This window comes from Oncorhynchus tshawytscha, linkage group LG08, assembly GCF_018296145.1.
Source record: "Oncorhynchus tshawytscha isolate Ot180627B linkage group LG08, Otsh_v2.0, whole genome shotgun sequence".
In the NCBI taxonomy this organism is placed as follows: domain Eukaryota; kingdom Metazoa; phylum Chordata; class Actinopteri; order Salmoniformes; family Salmonidae; genus Oncorhynchus; species Oncorhynchus tshawytscha.
In genome coordinates, this window is record NC_056436.1 from 1,445,529 (window position 1) to 1,464,041 (window position 18,513).

General features: G+C 44.8%; 1 protein-coding gene across 1 annotated transcript in view; it reads right to left on the reverse strand.

Annotated features, from left to right (window-relative positions):
* gfra4a (GDNF family receptor alpha 4a) overlaps positions 1-18,513 on the reverse strand; it is a 389,412-nt gene that overhangs the window by 47,259 nt on the left and 323,640 nt on the right. The window contains exons 5-6 of the mRNA XM_042325051.1: positions 16,827-16,944; positions 4,011-4,120 (exon numbers count right to left, since the gene is read on the reverse strand). Of these exons, the coding sequence (XP_042180985.1) occupies positions 4,011-4,120; positions 16,827-16,944 (228 nt within the window). The remainder of the gene's footprint in view (positions 1-4,010; positions 4,121-16,826; positions 16,945-18,513) is intronic.

An 18,513-nucleotide genomic window follows, 5' to 3' on the forward strand; every position in this document is an offset into this window, starting at 1 on the left:
GTGGACTGTGTTTTGTGTACAGTTGTGACCAAAAGTTTTGAGAATGACACAAATATTAATTTCCACAAAGTTTGCTGCTTCAGTGTCTTTAGATATTTTTGTCAGATGTTACTATGGAATACTGAAGTATAATTACAAGCATTTCATACGTGTCAAAGGCTTTTATTGACAATTACATGAAGTTGATGCAAAGAGTCAATGTTTGCAGTATATATTCTTTTTCAAGACCTCTGCAATCTGCCCTGGCATGCGGTCAATTAACTTCTGGGCCACATCCTGACTGATGGCAGCCCATTCTTGCATAATCAATGCTTGGAGTTTTTCAGAATGTGTGGGTTTTTGTTTGTCCACCCGCCTCTTGAGGATTGACCACAAGTTCTCAATGGGATTAAGGTCTGGGGAGTTTCCTGGCCATGGACCCAAAATATCGATGTTTTGTTCCCCGAGCCACTTAGTTATCCCTTTTGCCTTATGGCAAAGTGCTCCATCATGCTGGAAAAGGCATTGTTCATCACCAAACTCTTCCTGGATGGTTGGGAGAAGTTGCTCTCAGAGGATATGTTGGTACCATTCTTTATTCATGGCTGTATTCTTAGGCAAAATTGTGAGTGAGCCCACTCCCTTGGCTGAGAAACAACCCCACACATGAATGGTCTCAGGATGCTTTACTGTTGTTGGCATGACAGAGGACTGATGGTAGTTCTCACCTTGTCTTCTCCGGACAAGCTTTTTTCCGGATGCCCCAAACAATCGGAAAGGGGATTAATCAGAGAAAATGACTTTACCCCAGTCGTCAGCAGTTCAATCCCTGTACCTTTTGCAGAATATCAGTCTGTCCGTGATGTTTTTCCTGGAGAGAAGTGACTTCTTTGCTGCCCTTCTTGACACCAGGTCATCCTCTATAAGTCTTCGCTTCACTGTGCGTGCAGATGCCCTCACACCTGCCTGCTGCCATTCCTGAGCTCTGTACTGGTGGTACCCCAATTCCACAGCTGAATCAACTTTAGGAGACGGTCCTGGCGCTTGCTAGACTTTCTTGGGCGCCCTGAAGCTTTCTTCACAACAATTGAACAGCTCTCCTTGAAGTTCTTGATGATCCGATAAATGGTTGATTTAGGTGCAATCTTACTGGCAGCAATATCCTTGCCTGTGAAGCCTTTTTTGTGCAAAGAAATGATGACGGCACGTGTTTCCTTGCAGGTAACCATGGTTGACAGAGGAAGAACAATGATTCTAAGCACCAGCCTCCTTTTGAAGCTTCCAGTCTGTTATTTGAACTCAATCAGCATGACAGAATGATCTCCAGCCTTGTCCTCGTCAACACTCACACCTGTGTTAACGAGAGAATCACTGACATGATGTCAGCTGGTCCTTTTGTGGCAAGGCTGAAATGCAGTGGAAATGCTTTTTGGGGGGATTCCGTTCATTTGCATCTCAAAGAGGAACTGTTCAATTAATTGCAATTCATCTGATCACTCTTCATAATATTCTGGAGTACATGCAATCATCATACAAACTGAGGCAGCAGACTTTGTGAAAATGTATATTTCTGTCATTCTCAAAACTTTGGCCACGACTGTATATTGTGTATATTTATGTTTGTTGATATTTGTTTTGTTTTATATTTTATGTGTTTTATTAAATTGTATATGTAGGGCTCCTTCATAAAAGAGACACTGGTCTCAATGGTGACTCCCTGATTACATAATGGTAAATAGAAAATGAATTAGGCTATTGTATCACCAAGACTTATTATAAATCATTTATACTGTACATACCTCTTCTTTGCGATAGGAGGCAGCATTTTCACTTTTGGATGAAAAGCAATGCCCAGAGTAAACTGCCTCCTACTCAGTCCCAGATGCTAATATATGCATATTACTATTAGTATTGGATGGAAAACACTCTGAAGTTTCTAAAACGGTTTGAATGATGTCTGTGAGTATAACAGAACTCATATGGCAGGCAAAAACCTGAGAAAAAATCCAAACAGGAAGTGGGAAATCTGAGGTTTGTAGTTTTTGAACTCAGCCCCTATTGAATACACAGTGGGAAATGGGTCATGTTGCACTTCCTAAGGCTTCCACTAGATGTCAACCGTCTTTAGAACGTTGTTTCAGGCTTCTACTATAAAGGATGGGAGCTATTTGAGTCAGTGGTCTGGCAGAGTGCCTTGGCAGAGTGCCTTGGGCTTGTGACGCGCTGTCACAAGCCCAAGCTCCTGTTCCATTGCTTTTCTACAGACAATGTAATTCTCCGGTTGTGTTGGAACATTATTGAACATTTATGATAAAAACATCCTAAAGATTGATTCTATACTTAGTTTGACAAGTTTCTGCGACCTGTGATATAACATTTTGACTTTTCGTCCGACGTTATTTGTAACTTATTATGTACATAATGTTTCTGCCACCGTATCTTAGGGCAAAAAAGAGCTTCTGGATATCAGGACAGAGATCACTCACCTCGGATTAGACAAAGAGCTTCTGGATATCAGGACAGAGATCACTCACCTCGGATTAGACAAAGAGCTTCTGGATATCAGGACAGAGATCACTCACCTCGGATTAGACAAAGAGCTTCTGGATATCAGGACAGATCACTCACCTCGGATTAGACAAAGAGCTTCTGGATATCAGGACAGAGATCACTCACCTCGGATTAGACAAAGAGCTTCTGGATATCAGGACAGCGATCACTCACCTCGGATTAGACAAAGAGCTTCTGGATATCAGGACAGAGATCACTCACCTCGGATTAGACTAAGAGCTTCTGGATATCAGGACAGAGATCACTCACCTCGGATTAGACAAAGAGCTTCTGGATATCAGGACAGAGATCACTCACCTCGGATTAGACAAAGAGCTTCTGGATATCAGGACAGATCACTCACCTCGGATTAGACAAAGAGCTTCTGGATATCAGGACAGAGATCACTCACCTCGGATTAGACAAAGAGCTTCTGGATATCAGGACAGCGATCACTCACCTCGGATTAGACAAAGAGCTTCTGGATATCAGGACAGAGATCACTCACCTCGGATTAGACAAAGATTTTTTCTTAAAAAATGTTCTTCAGACACCCGACAAGGCCGAAATCCCTGTCATTGGCAAGAGAAAGAGACACGGGTATAGAGGACACAGGGCGCGGTGCCTCGTGAGAAAGAGACACGGGTATAGAGGACACAGGGCAGGGTGCCTCGTGAGAAAGAGACACGGGTATAGAGGACACAGGGCGGGGTGCCTCGTGAGAAAGAGACACGGGTATAGAGGACACAGGGCGCGGTGCCTCGTAAGGATCCGCCGACAGTGAAATCTGCCCTTACCATCAATATTACTTGCCAACATACAATCATTGACAATAAATTAGTGCCCCACCCCCACGGTGCCCCATGAGGCCAGTGTGCTAGGACTACTTTACCCATGAAGCCAGTGTGCTAGGACTACTTTACCCATGAAGCCAGTGTGTTAGGACTACTTTACCCATGAAGCCAGTGTGTTAGGACTACTTTACCCATGAGGCCAGTGTGTTAGGTCTACTTTAACCATGAGGCCAGTGTGTTCGGACTACTTTACCCATGAGGCCAGTGTGTTAGGTCTACTTTAACCATGAGGCCAGTGTGTTAGGTCTACTTTAACCATGAGGCCAGTGTGTTAGGACTACTTTATCCATGAGGCCAGTGTGTTATGACTACTTTACCCATGAGGCCAGTGTGTTACGACTACTTTACCCATGAGGCCAGTGTGTTAGGACTACTTTACCCATGAGGCCAGTGTGTTAGGTCTACTTTACCCATGAGGCCAGTGTGTTAGGACTACTTTACCCATGAGGCCAGTGTGTTAGGTCTACTTTAACCATGAGGCCAGTGTGTTAGGACTACTTTACCCATGAGGCCAGTGTGTTAGGACTACTTTACCCATGAGGCCAGTGTGTTAGGTCTACTTTACCCATGAGGCCAGTGTGTTAGGTCTACTTTACCCATGAGGCCAGTGTGTTAGGACTACTTTACCCATGAGGCCAGTGTAGGACAGGAGGCAGGCTGCGTAGTTGTCCTGTTTGCAGCCGCTGGCAAAGTGTTCTGAGGGCTGACAGTCGTACTGGAACTGGGCCCAGCGGGACCTGGGTGGGGGACACAAGACAACAACCATCATTCTCTATTTCCCCTTCCTCCCCTGTCTCCTCTGTCCTCTGTCCATTCCCTGTCTCCTTTCCCTCCCCTGTCTCCTCTTCCTCCTCTGACTGCCAGTCTGACAGGAGTAAGTTAAAAGTCTAAGGGACTGAGACTGGGTATCTACTGGGCTGATGTATGGAACAGTACTGAGATGAGCCATAGCAAGGATCATTTGTTTGATTTAGAATTTGGCCTCACTGCTATTATCATGACAGAAATGCATTGAATAACATATTCATCTCTAAACAGATGAACATAGTGTGTAGCTGTTACATGCGCCTCTGGGAAGAGGGAACGCTACTCCCTGCTACAACTCAACTTCCCGTGGAGGTAAAGAAGTATGGGACTGTAGGTGGAGGTATGGGACTGTAGGTGGAGGTATGGGACTGTAGGTGGAGGTATGGGACTGTAGGTGGAGTTAAAGAGGTATGTGACTGTAGGTGGAGGTATGTGACTATAGGTCGAGGTAAAGAGGTATGTGACTGTAGGTGGAGGTAAAGAGGTATGTGACTGTAGGTGGAGGTATGTGACTGTAGGTGGAGTTAAAGAGGTATGTGACTGTAGGTGGAGGTAAAGAGGTATGTGACTGTAGGAGGAGGTAAAGAGGTATGTGACTGTAGGTGGAGGTAAAGAGGTATGTGACTGTAGGTGGAGGTAAAGAGGTATGTGACTGTAGGTGGAGGTAAAGAGGTATGTAACTGTAGGAGGAGGTAAAGAGGTATGTGACTGTAGGTGGAGGTATAGAGGTATGTGACTGTAGGTGGAGGTATAGAGGTATGTGACTGTAGGTGGAGGTATGGGACTGTAGGTGGAGGTAAAGAGGTATGTGACTGTAGGTGGTGGTAAAGAGGTATGTGACTGTAGGTGGAGGTAAAGAGGTATGTGACTGTAGGTGGAGGTAAAGAGGTATGGGACTGTAGGTGGAGGTAGAGAGGTCTGTGACTGTAGGTGGAGGTATGTGACTGTAGGTGGAGGTATAGAGGTATGGGACTGTAGGTGGAGGTATAGAGGTATGTGACTGTAGGTGGAGGTATAGAGGTATGTAACTGTAGGTGGAGGTAAAGAGGCATGGGACTATAGGTAGAGACGTATGGGACTGTAGGTGGAGGTAAAGAGGTATGGGACTGTAGGTGGAGGTATGGGACTGTAGGTGGAGGTATAGGGGTATGTGACTGTAGGTGGAGGTATAGAGGTATGGGACTGTAGGTGGAGGTATAGAGGTATGGGACTGTAGGTGGAGGTAAAGAGATATGGGACTGTAGGTGGAGGTATAGAGGTATGGGACTGTAGGTGGAGGTAAAGAGGTATGTGACTGTAGGTGGTGGTAAAGAAGTATGTGACTGTAGGTGGAGGTAAAGAGGTATGTGGAGGTAAAGAGGTATGGGACTGTAGGTGGAGGTAGAGAGGTCTGTGACTGTAGGTGGAGGTAAAGAGGCATGGGACTGTAGGTGGAGGTATAGAGGTATGTGACTGTAGGTGGAGGTAAAGAGGTATGTGACTGTGACTGTAGGTAGAGGTATAGAGGTATGTGACTGTAGGTGGAGGTATGTGACTGTAGGTGGAGGTAGAGAGGTATGGGACTGTAGGTGGAGGTAAAGAGGTATTTGACTGTAGGTGGAGGTATAGAGGTATGGGACTGTAGGTGGAGGTAAAGAGGTATGTGGCTGTAGATGGAGGTAAAGAGGTATGGGACTATAGGTGGAGGTATAGAGGTATGTGACTGTAGGTGGAGGTAAAGAGGTATGTGACTGTAGGTGGAGGTATATTGGTAAGTGACTGTAGGTGGAGGTAAAGAGGTATGTGACTGTAGGTGGAGGTATAGAGGTATGCGACTGTAGGTGGAGGTATAGAGGTATGCGACTGTAGGTGGAGGTAAAGAGGTATGTGACTGTAGGTGGAGGTATAGAGGTATGGGACTGTAGGTGGAGGTATGGGACTGTAGGTGGAGGTATGTGACTGTAGGTGGAGGTAAAGAGGTATGGGACTGTAGGTGGAGGTATAGAGGTATGCGACTGTAGGTGGATGTATAGAGGTATGTGACTGTAGGTGGAGGTATAGAGGTATGTGACTGTAGGTGGAGGTAAAGAGGTATGTGACTGTAGGTGGAGGTAAAGAGGTATGTGACTGTAGGTGGAGGTATAGAGGTATGGGACTGTAGGTAGAGGTATAAAGGTATGTGACTAGGTGGAGGTATAGAGTTATGGGACTGTAGGTGGAGGTATAGAGGTATGGGACTGTAGGTGGAGGTATAGAGGTATGGGACTGTAGGTGGAGGTATAGAGGCATGTGACTGTAGGTGGAGGTATAGAGGTATGTGACTGTAGGTGGAGGTATAGATATGTGACTGTAGGTGGAGGTATAGAGGTATGTGACTGTAGGTGGAGGTATAGAGGTATGTGACTGTAGGTGGAGGTATAGAGGTATGTGACTGTAGGTGGAGGTATAGAGGTATGTGACTGTAGGTATGAGTAAGGATGACAAAAGGCAGAGAATTTACTGTTTACAGGGAATTTATTCCATCACACGTTCATTTTTGGGAAAAGGGGCTGGACGGAACCAAAGAAAAGAAAGTAAATATCAAAGCCCCCTCTCCTACCTTACCTGCCTTCCCACTACTTACCTAACTAGCACCACCTGGTGCCCTAACCAAAATACAGGGGGTGGTCCGCCCAGGTCTTACCTAGTGTGCCTAGACAGTGAATATACTACGGGTATATGTATGCCCGCAGGCCTCTTGCCTAAGCACTCCCTAGGTGCCTTCCCCTTCCCCCCTGGGAACAAATGAAACAGGATAATCCAAACGCAATTAAACAATTTCAAGAATCAAAAACACAGTTGTATTGTTCACACATACCTCAGATCAGCAGCTACAAAACATCCATAACAAAACCTGTCTCTCAGCCACAACCAAGACATATCAAGCATCAGCCTTATTTCCCTTTCTGAGTTCATATAGCTTCAGAAGGAGTTGGTAATTGAAGACAGCTGTTTCTGACGAGAGGGCGGGGTCAGCTCCAATCATCAATGGGGCTGACCAATCAGCTGCTTAGAGGAATCCAGGAAGCCACCCTGAAACACACACGTACAAAATACACAAACCACAACAGAAACTGGGGAACAGAACAGTAGATGTTATGACTCTGTAGGCAGCAGTTGGCAGATCGGTGGTGTTGACCTCAGACGAGTCCCGTGACGCCTGCCGGGGTTCGTGAGAGTCTCATCTTTACATAGAGGGGTCATATTAGTTTCTAACCATTCAGACTCTGAAGACGTTTTCGTGAGAAATCCAATTTTCGGGATGTCTCATGGTCTGACAAACACAGCTGTAGCTCTTTCATCCTCCCCCGCATATTGAGATGCAGCCCTACCATCTTCTATATCAGATTGAGATGCAGCCCTACCATCTTCTAACCATATTGAGACACAGCCCTACCATCTTTTAAACCATGATTGAGATGCAGCCCTACCATCTTCTAATCCATATTGAGACACAGCCCTACCATTTTATAATCCAGATTGAGATGCAGCCCTACCATCTGCCATCCCAGATTGGGAGGCAGCCCTACCATCTTCTAATCCATATTGAGACGCAGCCCTACCATCTTCTAATGCAGATTGAGACGCAGCCCTACCATCTTCTACCCCAGATTGAGACGCAGCCCTACCATCTTCCACCCCAGATTGAGACGCAGCCCTACCATCTTCTACCCCAGATTGAGACGCAGCCCTACCATCTTCCCCCCATATTGAGACGCAGCCCTACCATCTTCTAACCAGATTGAGACGCAGCCCTACCATCTTCCCCCCAGATTGAGATGCAGCCCTACCATCTTCTACCTCAGATTGAGACACAGCCCTACCATCTTCCCCTACAGATTGAGACGCAGCCCGACCATCTTCCCCCTTCAGATTGAGACACAGCCCTACCATCTTCTATCCAGATTGAGCTGCAGCCCTACCATCTTCCCCTGCAGATTGAGACGCAGCCCGACCATCTTCCCCCTTCAGATTGAGATGCATCCCTATCATCTTCTACCCCAGATTGAGTTGCAGCCCTACCAGCCCTACCATTTCCCCCCACAGGTTGAGATGCTGCCCTTCCAGCCCTACCATCTTCTACCCCAGTTTGAGTTGCAGCCCTACCATTTTCCCCCGCAGATTGAGATGCTGCCCTTCCAGCCCTACCATCTTCTACCCCAGTTTGAGTTGCAGCCCTACCATCTTCTACCCCAAATTGAGACACAGCCCTACCATCTTCTACCACAGATTGAGATGCAGCCCTACCATCTTCCCTTGCAGATTGGGACACAGCCCTACCATCTTCTATCCAGATTGAGATGCAGCCGAGCATCTTCTACCATCTTCTATCCCAGATTGAGATGCAGCCGACCCACTTCTCCCCCAGATTGAGACACAGCCCTACCATCTTCTACTCCAGATTGAGACACAGCCCTACCGTCTTCCCCTGCAGGTTGAGACGCAGCCCTACCATCTTCCCCTGCAGATTGAGACACAGCCCTACCACCTTCCCCTGCAGATTGAGACACAGCCCTACCATCTTCCCCTGCAGATTGAGACACAGCCCTACCATCTTCCCCTGCAGATTGAGACACAGCCCTACCACCTTCCCCTGCAGATTGAGACACAGCCCTACCATCTTCCCCTGCAGATTGAGACGCAGCCCATGCAAAAATATGAATATTTCTAGCTTAAATTGAATGATTTTGATGGGGATTTTTTGCGAATTACATTTCTTGGGGCTTGGACATCGACTCTAGGTCATATTTTCCAACTGGAGTAAGATTGGCGACCTGCACAATGTGGAGCCCAGGGCCTTTGGTCCCTTCATCCCTCTAGAACAGGGCCTTTGGTCCCTTCATCCCTCTAGAACAGGGCCTTTGGTCCATTCATCCCTCTAGAACAGGGCCTTTGGTCCTTTCATCCCTCTAGAACAGGGCCTTTGGTCCCTTCATCCCTCTAGAACAGGGCCTTTGGTCCCTTCATCCCTCTAGAACAGGGCCTCTGGTCCATTCATCCCTCTAGAATAGGGCCTTTGGTCCATTCATCCCTCTAGAACAGGGCCTTTAGTCCATTCATCCCTCTAGAACAGGGCCTTTGGTCCATTCATCCCTCTAGAACAGGGCCTTTGGTCCCTTCATCCCTCTAGAACAGGGCCTTTGGTCCCTTCATCTCTCTAGAACAGGGCCTTTGGTCCCTTCATCTCTCTAGAACAGGGCCTTTGGTCCCTTCATCCCTCTAGAACAGAGCCTTTGGTCCCTTCATCCCTCTAGAACAGGGCCTTTGGTCCCTTCATCCCTCTAGAACAGGGCCTTTGGTCCATTCATCCCGCAAGAACAGGGCCTTTGGTCCCTTCATCCCTCTAGAACAGGGCCTTTGGTCCCTTCATCCCTCTAGAACAGGGCCTTTGGTCCCTTCATCCCTCTAGAACAGGGCCTTTGGTCCCTTCATCTCTCTAGAACAGGGCCTTTGGTCCCTTCATCTCTCTAGAACAGGGCCTTTGGTCCCTTCATCCCTCTAGAACAGGGCCTTTGGTCCATTCATCCCTCTAGAACAGGGCCTTTGGTCCCTTCATCCCTCTAGAACAGGGCCTTTGGTCCATTCATCCCGCCTGAACAGCTCACACACAGTGGCCTGGCGCTCACACACAGTGGCCTGGCGCTCACACACAGTGGCCTGGCGCAGCAGAGTAATGCCTGATCGACACACACAGTGGCCTGGCGCTCACACACAGTGGCCTGGCGCTCACACACAGTGGCCTGGCGCTCCTGGCACACAGTGGCCTGGCGCAGCAGAGTAATGCCTGATCGACACACACAGTGGCCTGGCGCTCACACACAGTGGCCTGGCGCTCACACACAGTGGCCTGGCGCAGCAGAGTAATGCTTGATCGACACACAGTGGCCTGGCGCTCACACACAGTGGCCTGGCGCTCACACACAGTGGCCTGGCGCTCACACACAGTGGCCTGGCGCTCACACACAGTGGCCTGGCGCTCACACACAGTGGCCTGGCGCAGCAGAGTAATGCCTGATCGATCGGCGTGACATATAACTTTTGTCTTCCTGACATCTGAAGAGGTACTAGATTAAACACTGGAACCTATGTTCTGTCAGAGGAGAGAGAGAAAAAGAGAGAGGAGAGAGACTGTGTTGCTGTCAGATGAGAGAGCGAAAGAGAGAGAGGAGAGAGACTGTGTTGCTGTCAGATGAGAGAGAGAAAGAGAGAGAGGAGAGAGACTGTGTTGTCAGAGGAGAGAGAGAAAGAGAGAGAGGAGAGAGACTGTTCTGTCAGAGGAGAGAGAGAGAGAGGAGAGAGACTGTGTTGTCAGAGGAGAGAGAGAGAGAAAGAGAGAGAGACTTGTGTTTCTGTCAGAGGAGAGAGAGAAAGAAAGAGAGAGGAGAGAGAGACTGTTCTGTCAGAGGAGAGAGAGAGAGAAAGAGAGAGGAGAGAGAGACTGTTCTGTCAGAGGAGAGAGAGAGAGAAAGAGAGAGGAGAGAGAGACTGTTCTGTCAGAGGAGAGAGAGAGAGAAAGAGAGAGAGACTTGTGTTTCTGTCAGAGGAGAGAGAGAAAGAAAGAGAGAGGAGAGAGAGACTGTTCTGTCAGAGGAGAGAGAGAGAGAAAGAGAGAGAGACTTGTGTTTCTGTCAGAGGAGAGAGAATTGACCTATCCAGCTAACATATCACATTTAAATTCTGTTAGAAAACCTAAGACAAATAAGAACAATGAAAAATGGTTTGGTGAAGAATGTAAAAACCTCAGAAGGAAATCTATCCAACCAAAAACACAGAGACCCATAAAACCCTGAGCTTACTCCTTCACTATGGTGAATCACTAAAACAGAAATACACTACGGAAAAAAGAAGGAACAGCACGACAGAAAACAGTTGATCCATAGAATCAATTAATTTCTGGGAAAATTGGAAAACACAAAACAAACAACACGAAGAGTTCTCTTCTCCAACTGTAACAAAGAACCAAGAGAAAAAACAAGTACATGATCATTTACAAACCTTAGAATCAACTATTAAAAACTACCAGAACACAGTGGACTATCCAATTGCATCAGATGAACTACATGACAAAATACAAACCCTCCAACCCAAAAAGGCCTGTGGTGTTGATGGTATCCTAAATAAAATTATAAAATATACAGACCACAAATTCAAAATAGGCTATTCTTAAACTCTTCAACATTATCCTTAGTTCTGGCATCTTCCCCAATATTTGGAACCAAGGACTGATCACCCCAATCCACAAAAGTGGAGACAAATTTCACCCCAATAACTACCGTGGGATATGTGTCAACAGTAACCTTGGGAAAATCCTCAGAATTATCATTAACAGCAGACTCATACATTTCCTCAGTTAAAACAATGTACTGAGCAAAAGTCAAATGGGCTTTTATACCAAATTACTTTTTCGACAGACCATGTATTCACCCTGCACACCCTAAATGACAAACACACCAACCAAAACAAAGGCAAAGTCTTCTCGTGCTTTGTTGATTTCAAAAAAGCTTTAGACTCAATTTGGCATGAGGGTCTGCTATACACATTGATGGAAAGTGGTGTTGGGGGGAAAACATACAACATTATATACCTGTACTTTGGCCTAAACATCAGCGCCACAGGTAACTTCCACAAAGCTGTGAACAATCTGGTAGAAGGCCCTTCTTGCCTTGTCTGTGCCATCAAAAGGAACATAAAATTCGACATACCAATTAGGATCTGGCTAAAAGAATGCTTGAATCAGTTATAGAACCCATTGCCCTTTATGATTGTGAGGTCTGGGGTCCGCTCACCGACCAAGAATGGGACAATAACCCAAATGAGACTCTGCATGCAGAATTCTGCTAAAATATACTTATTGTACAACGCAAAACCTCAAACAATGCAGAGCAGAATTTTACCCGAAAATCCAGAAAAGAGCCGTTAAATTCTACAACCACCTAAAAGGAAGTGATATCCACACATTCCGTAACAACATCCATAACAAAGCCATCACCTACAGAGAGATGAACCTAGAGAAGAGCCCCCTAAGCAAGCTTGTCCTAGGGCTCTGTTCACAAACACAAACACACCCCACAGAGCCCCAGAACAGCAACACAATTAGACCCAACCAAATTATAAGAACGCAAAAAAGATAACTATTTTATACACTGGAAAGAATCAACAAACAAACAGAGCAAACTAGAATGCTATTTGGCCCTAAACAGAGAGTACACAGTGGCAGAATACCTGACTCCTGTGACTGACCCAAACTTAAAGAAAGCTTTGACTATGTACAGACTCAGTGAACAGAGCCTTGCTATTGAGAGAGGCCGCCGTAGGCAGACCTGGCTCTCAAGAGAAGACAGGCTATGTGGACACTGCCCACAAAATGAGGTGGAAACTGAGCTGCCCTTCCTAACCTAACCTTCCTAACCTCCTGCCCAATGTATGACCATGTTAGAGACACATATTTCCCTCAGATTACACAGATCCACAAAGAATTTGAAAATAAACCCAATTGTGATAAACTCCCATATATATTGGGCAAAATATTGTAGTGTGCATCACAGCAGAAAGATTTGAGGCCCGTTGCCACAAGAAAAGGGCAACCAATGAATACAACATTGTAAATACAACCTACAGTGGCAAGAAAAAGTATGTGAACCCTTTGGAATGACCTGGATTTCTGCATAAATTGGTTGTCAAATTTGATCTGATCTGATCACGATAGACAAACACAGTGTGCTTAAACTAATAACATGCAAATTATTTTATTTTTCTTATCTATATTGAATACATAATTTTAACATTCACAGTGTAGGTTGGAAAAAGTATGTGAACCCCCCCCTAGGCTAATGACTTCTCCAAAAGCTAATTGGAGTCAGGAGTCAGCTAACCTGGAGTCAATGAGACTAGATTGGAGATGTTGGTTAGAGCTGTCCTGAAATATAAAAAACACTCACAAAATTTTAGTTTGCTATTCACACAAAGCATTGCCTGATGTGAACCATGCCTCGACCAAGAGATCTCAGAAGACCAACGATTAAGAATTGTTGACTTGCATAAAGCTTAAAAGGGTTACAAAAGTATCTCTAAAAGCCTTGATGTAAGGTAAGACAAACTGCATATGATTGGAGAAAGTTAATTTATAGCTACTCTCTCTAGGAATGGCTGTCCTGCAAAGATGACTGCAAGAGCATAGAGCAGAATGCTCAATGGGATTAAGAAGAATCCTAGAGGGTCAGCTAAAGACTTACAGAAATCTCTAGAGCATGCAAACATCTCTGTTGACGAGTCTACGATACGTAAAACACTAAACAAGAATGGTGTTCATGGGAGGACATGATGGAAGAAACCACTGCTGTCCAAAAAAACCCATTGCTACACGTCTGAAGTTTGCAAAAGAGCCCCTTGATGTTCCACAGCACTACTGGCAAAATATACTGTAGATGAAACTAAAGATCAGTTGTTTGGAAGGGACACACAACAATATGTTTGGAGAACAAAATGCACAGCACAGAACACCAAAACCAACTGTAAAGTATGGTGGAAGGAGCATCATGGTTTGGGGCTGCTCTGCTGCCTCAGGGCCTGGACAGTGTCGTGTCTTTGGCTATGCCGGATTAAGTGATATGACATGCTTTTCTATAAAATAATTTATCCGTAATTAATATTACCTGATTGAGATAATCCTGTAAATGTAATTAACTAGAGAGTGGAGCACCACAAAATAATATTTATAGAGCTGTTATCTTCCGAATAAACTCTTAAATACCTAGTAATATTTTACATCCATAGCAGTCAATATTAATCGTCACCTTATTTCAGTCTCATCTGAAAGTTGTAAATTCTTGGTTATCTTCACGAACCCTGGCTAACAATTTGAATCAGCAATACAAAATTGGGTTTAATCATGTATTTACTAAATACCTAACTAATCACACAGAATTATACATACACATAATTAAATCATAACTTGATTACAAATTACGTCATAAAGGAAAACGTCCCTAGCGGGCGGAACAGATTTGACAGCTTGTAACACAAAAGGGGCTGGGTTTGAGTGAAAGAGCGGGAAGACTGAGGAACAAAGGGCAAAGCTGTGCTATCATAAATACAGTATCTTATGCATTCTAAATTACCGCCCATTTGGAAAAGGCAGATGCAATAAATATTTACTCTGAGCTGCGCTTCGGTAGGTTGGTGGTAGATGGAAGGCCGTGTTGCCAAACCGAGTCCTTTGTCCTTTGAAGAATGTCTCTGGTTGTCAATTGGATACGTTGTAGTAACATCGTGGGTGATAGATAGAATACTCTGTCTGTTCCTTCCTAACCCTCGTTGCATCTGCTGTTGCTAACTCAACGGCTAGGAGGTATCACTTCTGTAGTGAATAAGAGTTCAAAGTTCATACCATTTGCAACCAAAGCTCACGCTGATGTTGGCTTCATTCTGTAGTTATTATCTCAACCATTCTGACATCGGACCGTCGTCCTCACATCCTCGGAACAGGAAGTTATATTGTCGTCAAGGGCTTATATAGGAAGGGAGAGGAGGGCGTGTTTGAAAAGTCCCTTCACAGGGGCAGGCCACTGATGGAGCAGAGCCCTGTCTTATGAAAACCCAAATCTCACATTTTAGAAGCTAACATCACATTTCATCCCATCACGAATCATTTCATATTCAAACATTTAAATTGAACAACAATTCCATGTGAATCAGATAACTCTGATGTGTAGACTTTCCACTGTAGAGTTTATGTCATCCTATCATTGATGAGAATGTCTCAGATGACAACCGAACTGACATCATATTCATTAAGTACCACCGCATATGTTCAATTGGTCGGATTAACAGAATATAGTTCATTTCCCCCCACATTCGGACGTTCCCAGAATCTCTATGTTAACCAAGGGTTTCGCAAATGTAACCTCAGTAGGGTAGAGAGAGGAAAAAGGGGGGAAGAGGTATTTATGACTGTCATAAACCTACTCCCAGGCCAAAGTCATGACAACAGCTTGCTATCATTGATGGAAAAATCAATTGCCAAGTTTATCAAGACATTTTGCAGGAGAATGTTAGGCTATCTGTCCGCCAATTGAAGCTCAACAGAAGTTGGGTGATGCAACAGGACAACGACCCAAAACACAGAAGTAAATCAACAACAGAATGGCTTCAACAGAAGAAAATACACCTTCTGGAGTGGCCCAGTCAGAGTACTGACCTTCTGGAGTGGCCCAGTCAGAGTCCTGACCTCAACCCGATTGAGATGCTATGACATGACCTCAAGAGACCGGTTCACACCAGACATCCCAAGAATATTGCTGAACTGAAACAGTTTCGTAAAGAGGAATGGTCCAAGATTCCTCCTGACCGTCGTGCAGGTCTGATCCGCAACTACAGAGAAAACGTTTGGTTGAGATTATTGCTGCCAAAGGAAGGTCAACCAGTTATTAAATCCAAGGCTTTTCCCACAATGCACTGTGAATGTTTACAAGGTGTGTTCAATAAAGAACTCCAGGTATTTCCAAAGGGTTCACAAACTTCTTCTTGCCACTTTATCTGTTTATCTATCTTATTTTTCATACTTCAACTGCTTGCACAACAAAGTCAATAATGTAACATTTGAAATGTCTATATTCTCTAAAAACATTTGTGAGTGTAATGTTTACCAATGTTTCAATTGTTTATTTCCCTTTTGTTTATTGTCTATTCTATTTGCTTTGGCAATCTAAACAATGCCAATAAAGTATTTTGTATTGAATTGAGAAAGAGGAGAGTTCTGTTCTGTCAGAGGAGAGATAGAGACAGGGAGAGGAGAGAGACTGTTCTGTCAGAGGAGAGAGAGAGAGAGAGACAGAGAGAGAGGAGAGAGAGAGGAGACAGACTGTTCTGTCAGAGGAGAGAGAGAGAGAGAGACAGGGAGAGAGACAGAGAGACAGGGAGAGAGACAGAGAGAGAAGAGAGAGAGAGAGAGAGAGAGAGAAAGAGACAGGGAGTGAGACACAAGAAAAGGGCAACCAGTGAAGAACAAACACCATTGTAAATACAATCCATATTTATGCTTATTTATTTTCCCTTGTGTACTCTGACCATTTGTACATTGTTACAACACTGTATATATATATATATATATATATATATATATATATATATAATATGACATTTGTAATGTCTTTATTGTTTTGAAACTTCTGTATGTGTAATGTTTACTGTTCATTTTTATTGTTTATTTCACTTTTGTATATTATCTACCTCACTTGCTTTGGCAATGTTAACACATGTTTCCCATGTCAATAAAGCCCCTTGGATTGAATTGAATTGAGAGAGACAGAGAGAGGGGGACAGAGAGACAGAGAGAGGGAGACAGAGAGAGAGACAGAGAGAGGGAGACAGAGAGAGAGCGGGAGAGAGACAGAGAGAGGGAGAGAGACAGAGAGAGGGAGAGAGACAGAGAAGAGAGAGAGATCGAGAGAGGGAGAAAGAGACAGAGAGAGACAGAGACACACATAATAATATTATTATCATTATTATATTACCTACAAACAAATAAACACACACAGACACAAACACACAGACAGAAACAAACACACACACACACACTCAGACACCCACAACCACCCTACACCCCCCCCCCATCCCTACCTGCAGACGTAGTCAGCCCTGCAGAGTCGCAGTGCAGCCAGACAGTTGGGTTTGTCTTTGTCTTCATAGGAGCAGGCTGGTACGATGGTCTGTCTTCGTCTCTCAGTGCACGCCGTGTCTGGACAGTACAGGGTTATGTTTAAACTCTCTCTCTTTTCTGAGCACCCGTTTCATCACATATATACACTACATAACCAACAGTATGTGGACACCTGCTCGTTGAACATCTCATTCCAAAATTATGGGCATTAAAATGGAGTTGGGCCTTCTGGGAAGACTTTCCACTAGATGTTGGAACATTGCTGCTATAACAGCCTCCACTCTTCTGGGAAGGCTTTCCACTAGATGTTGGAACATTGCTGCTATAACAGCCTCCACTCTTCTGGGAAGGCTTTCCACTAGATGTTGGAACATTGTTGCGTTGGGGGATGACGATAGTAGCCATTTGATTACCTTTTCAGGATTACCTGTAGTTTAGTTTAGTCCTGTAACTTAGCATCTGATTACCTGTAGCTTAGCATCTGATTACCTGTAGCTTAGCATCTGATTACCTGTAGCTTAGCATCTGATTATGTGAAACAGTCCTGTAGCTTAGCATCTGCGTCATCTGACCATTTCTTAATTGACATTGGTGCTTCCTGCTTTAGTTTTTGCTTATAAGCAGGAATCATGAGGATAAGCTTTGTACGCGTCTCTGTGTAAAGGTGGTCTAGAGTTTTTTTTTCTCCCCTTTTTCCACATTTAACATGCTGGTAGAAATTATTATTACATTTAAGTTTGCCTGCATTAATGTCCCCGGCCACTAGGAGCGCCGCCTCTGGATGAGAGTTTTCCTGTTTGCTTATGGCCGTATACAGCTGGTCGAGTGCAGCCTTAGTGCCAGCATTGGTTTGTGGTGGTAGATAGACGGCTACGAGTAATAAAATACAGATGAAAACTCTCTTGGTAAATAGTGTGGTCAGCAGCTTATCATGAGATACTCTACCTCAGGCGAGCAAAACCTTGAGATAGCTGTTGTTTACAAATATACATAGACCCCCCTCCCTCGTCTTAGTGTGCTGTTCTATCTAGCCGGTGCAGCGTGTATCCCGCTAGCTGAATGTTATCCATGTCGTCATTCAGCCACGATTTGGTGAAACATAAGACATTACAGTTTTTAATATCCTGTTGGTAGGATATTTGTGATCGTAGCTCGTCTATTTTGTTATCCAATGATTGTACGTTGGCTAATAGGACTGATGGTAGAGGCAGTTTACCCACTCGCTGTCGGATCCTTACAAGGCTCCCCCCGACCTACGACCCCGATATCTCTGTCTCTTCTTCATGGGAATGATTTGGGCCTTGTCGGGTGTCTGAAGTCCGACTCGTTATTAAAGAAAAAAATCTTTGTCCAATTTGAGGAATCGCTGTTCTGATATTCAAAAGCTCTTTTTCGTTCATAAAGAGATAGTGGCAGTAACATAAATTAGTTACAAATTACACAATAAAACACACACAGTAGCACAATTTTCCGTAAAATGGCAGCCATCTCCGCCATTAGCCTGGCTTCCAGTCTGCGTTCCATCCCAAAGGTGTTTGATGGGGTTGAGGTCAGGGCTCTGTGCAGGCCAGTCAAGTTTTTCCACACTGATCGCAACAAACCATTTCTGTATGGACCTCGCTTTGTGCACGGGGGCATTGTCATGCT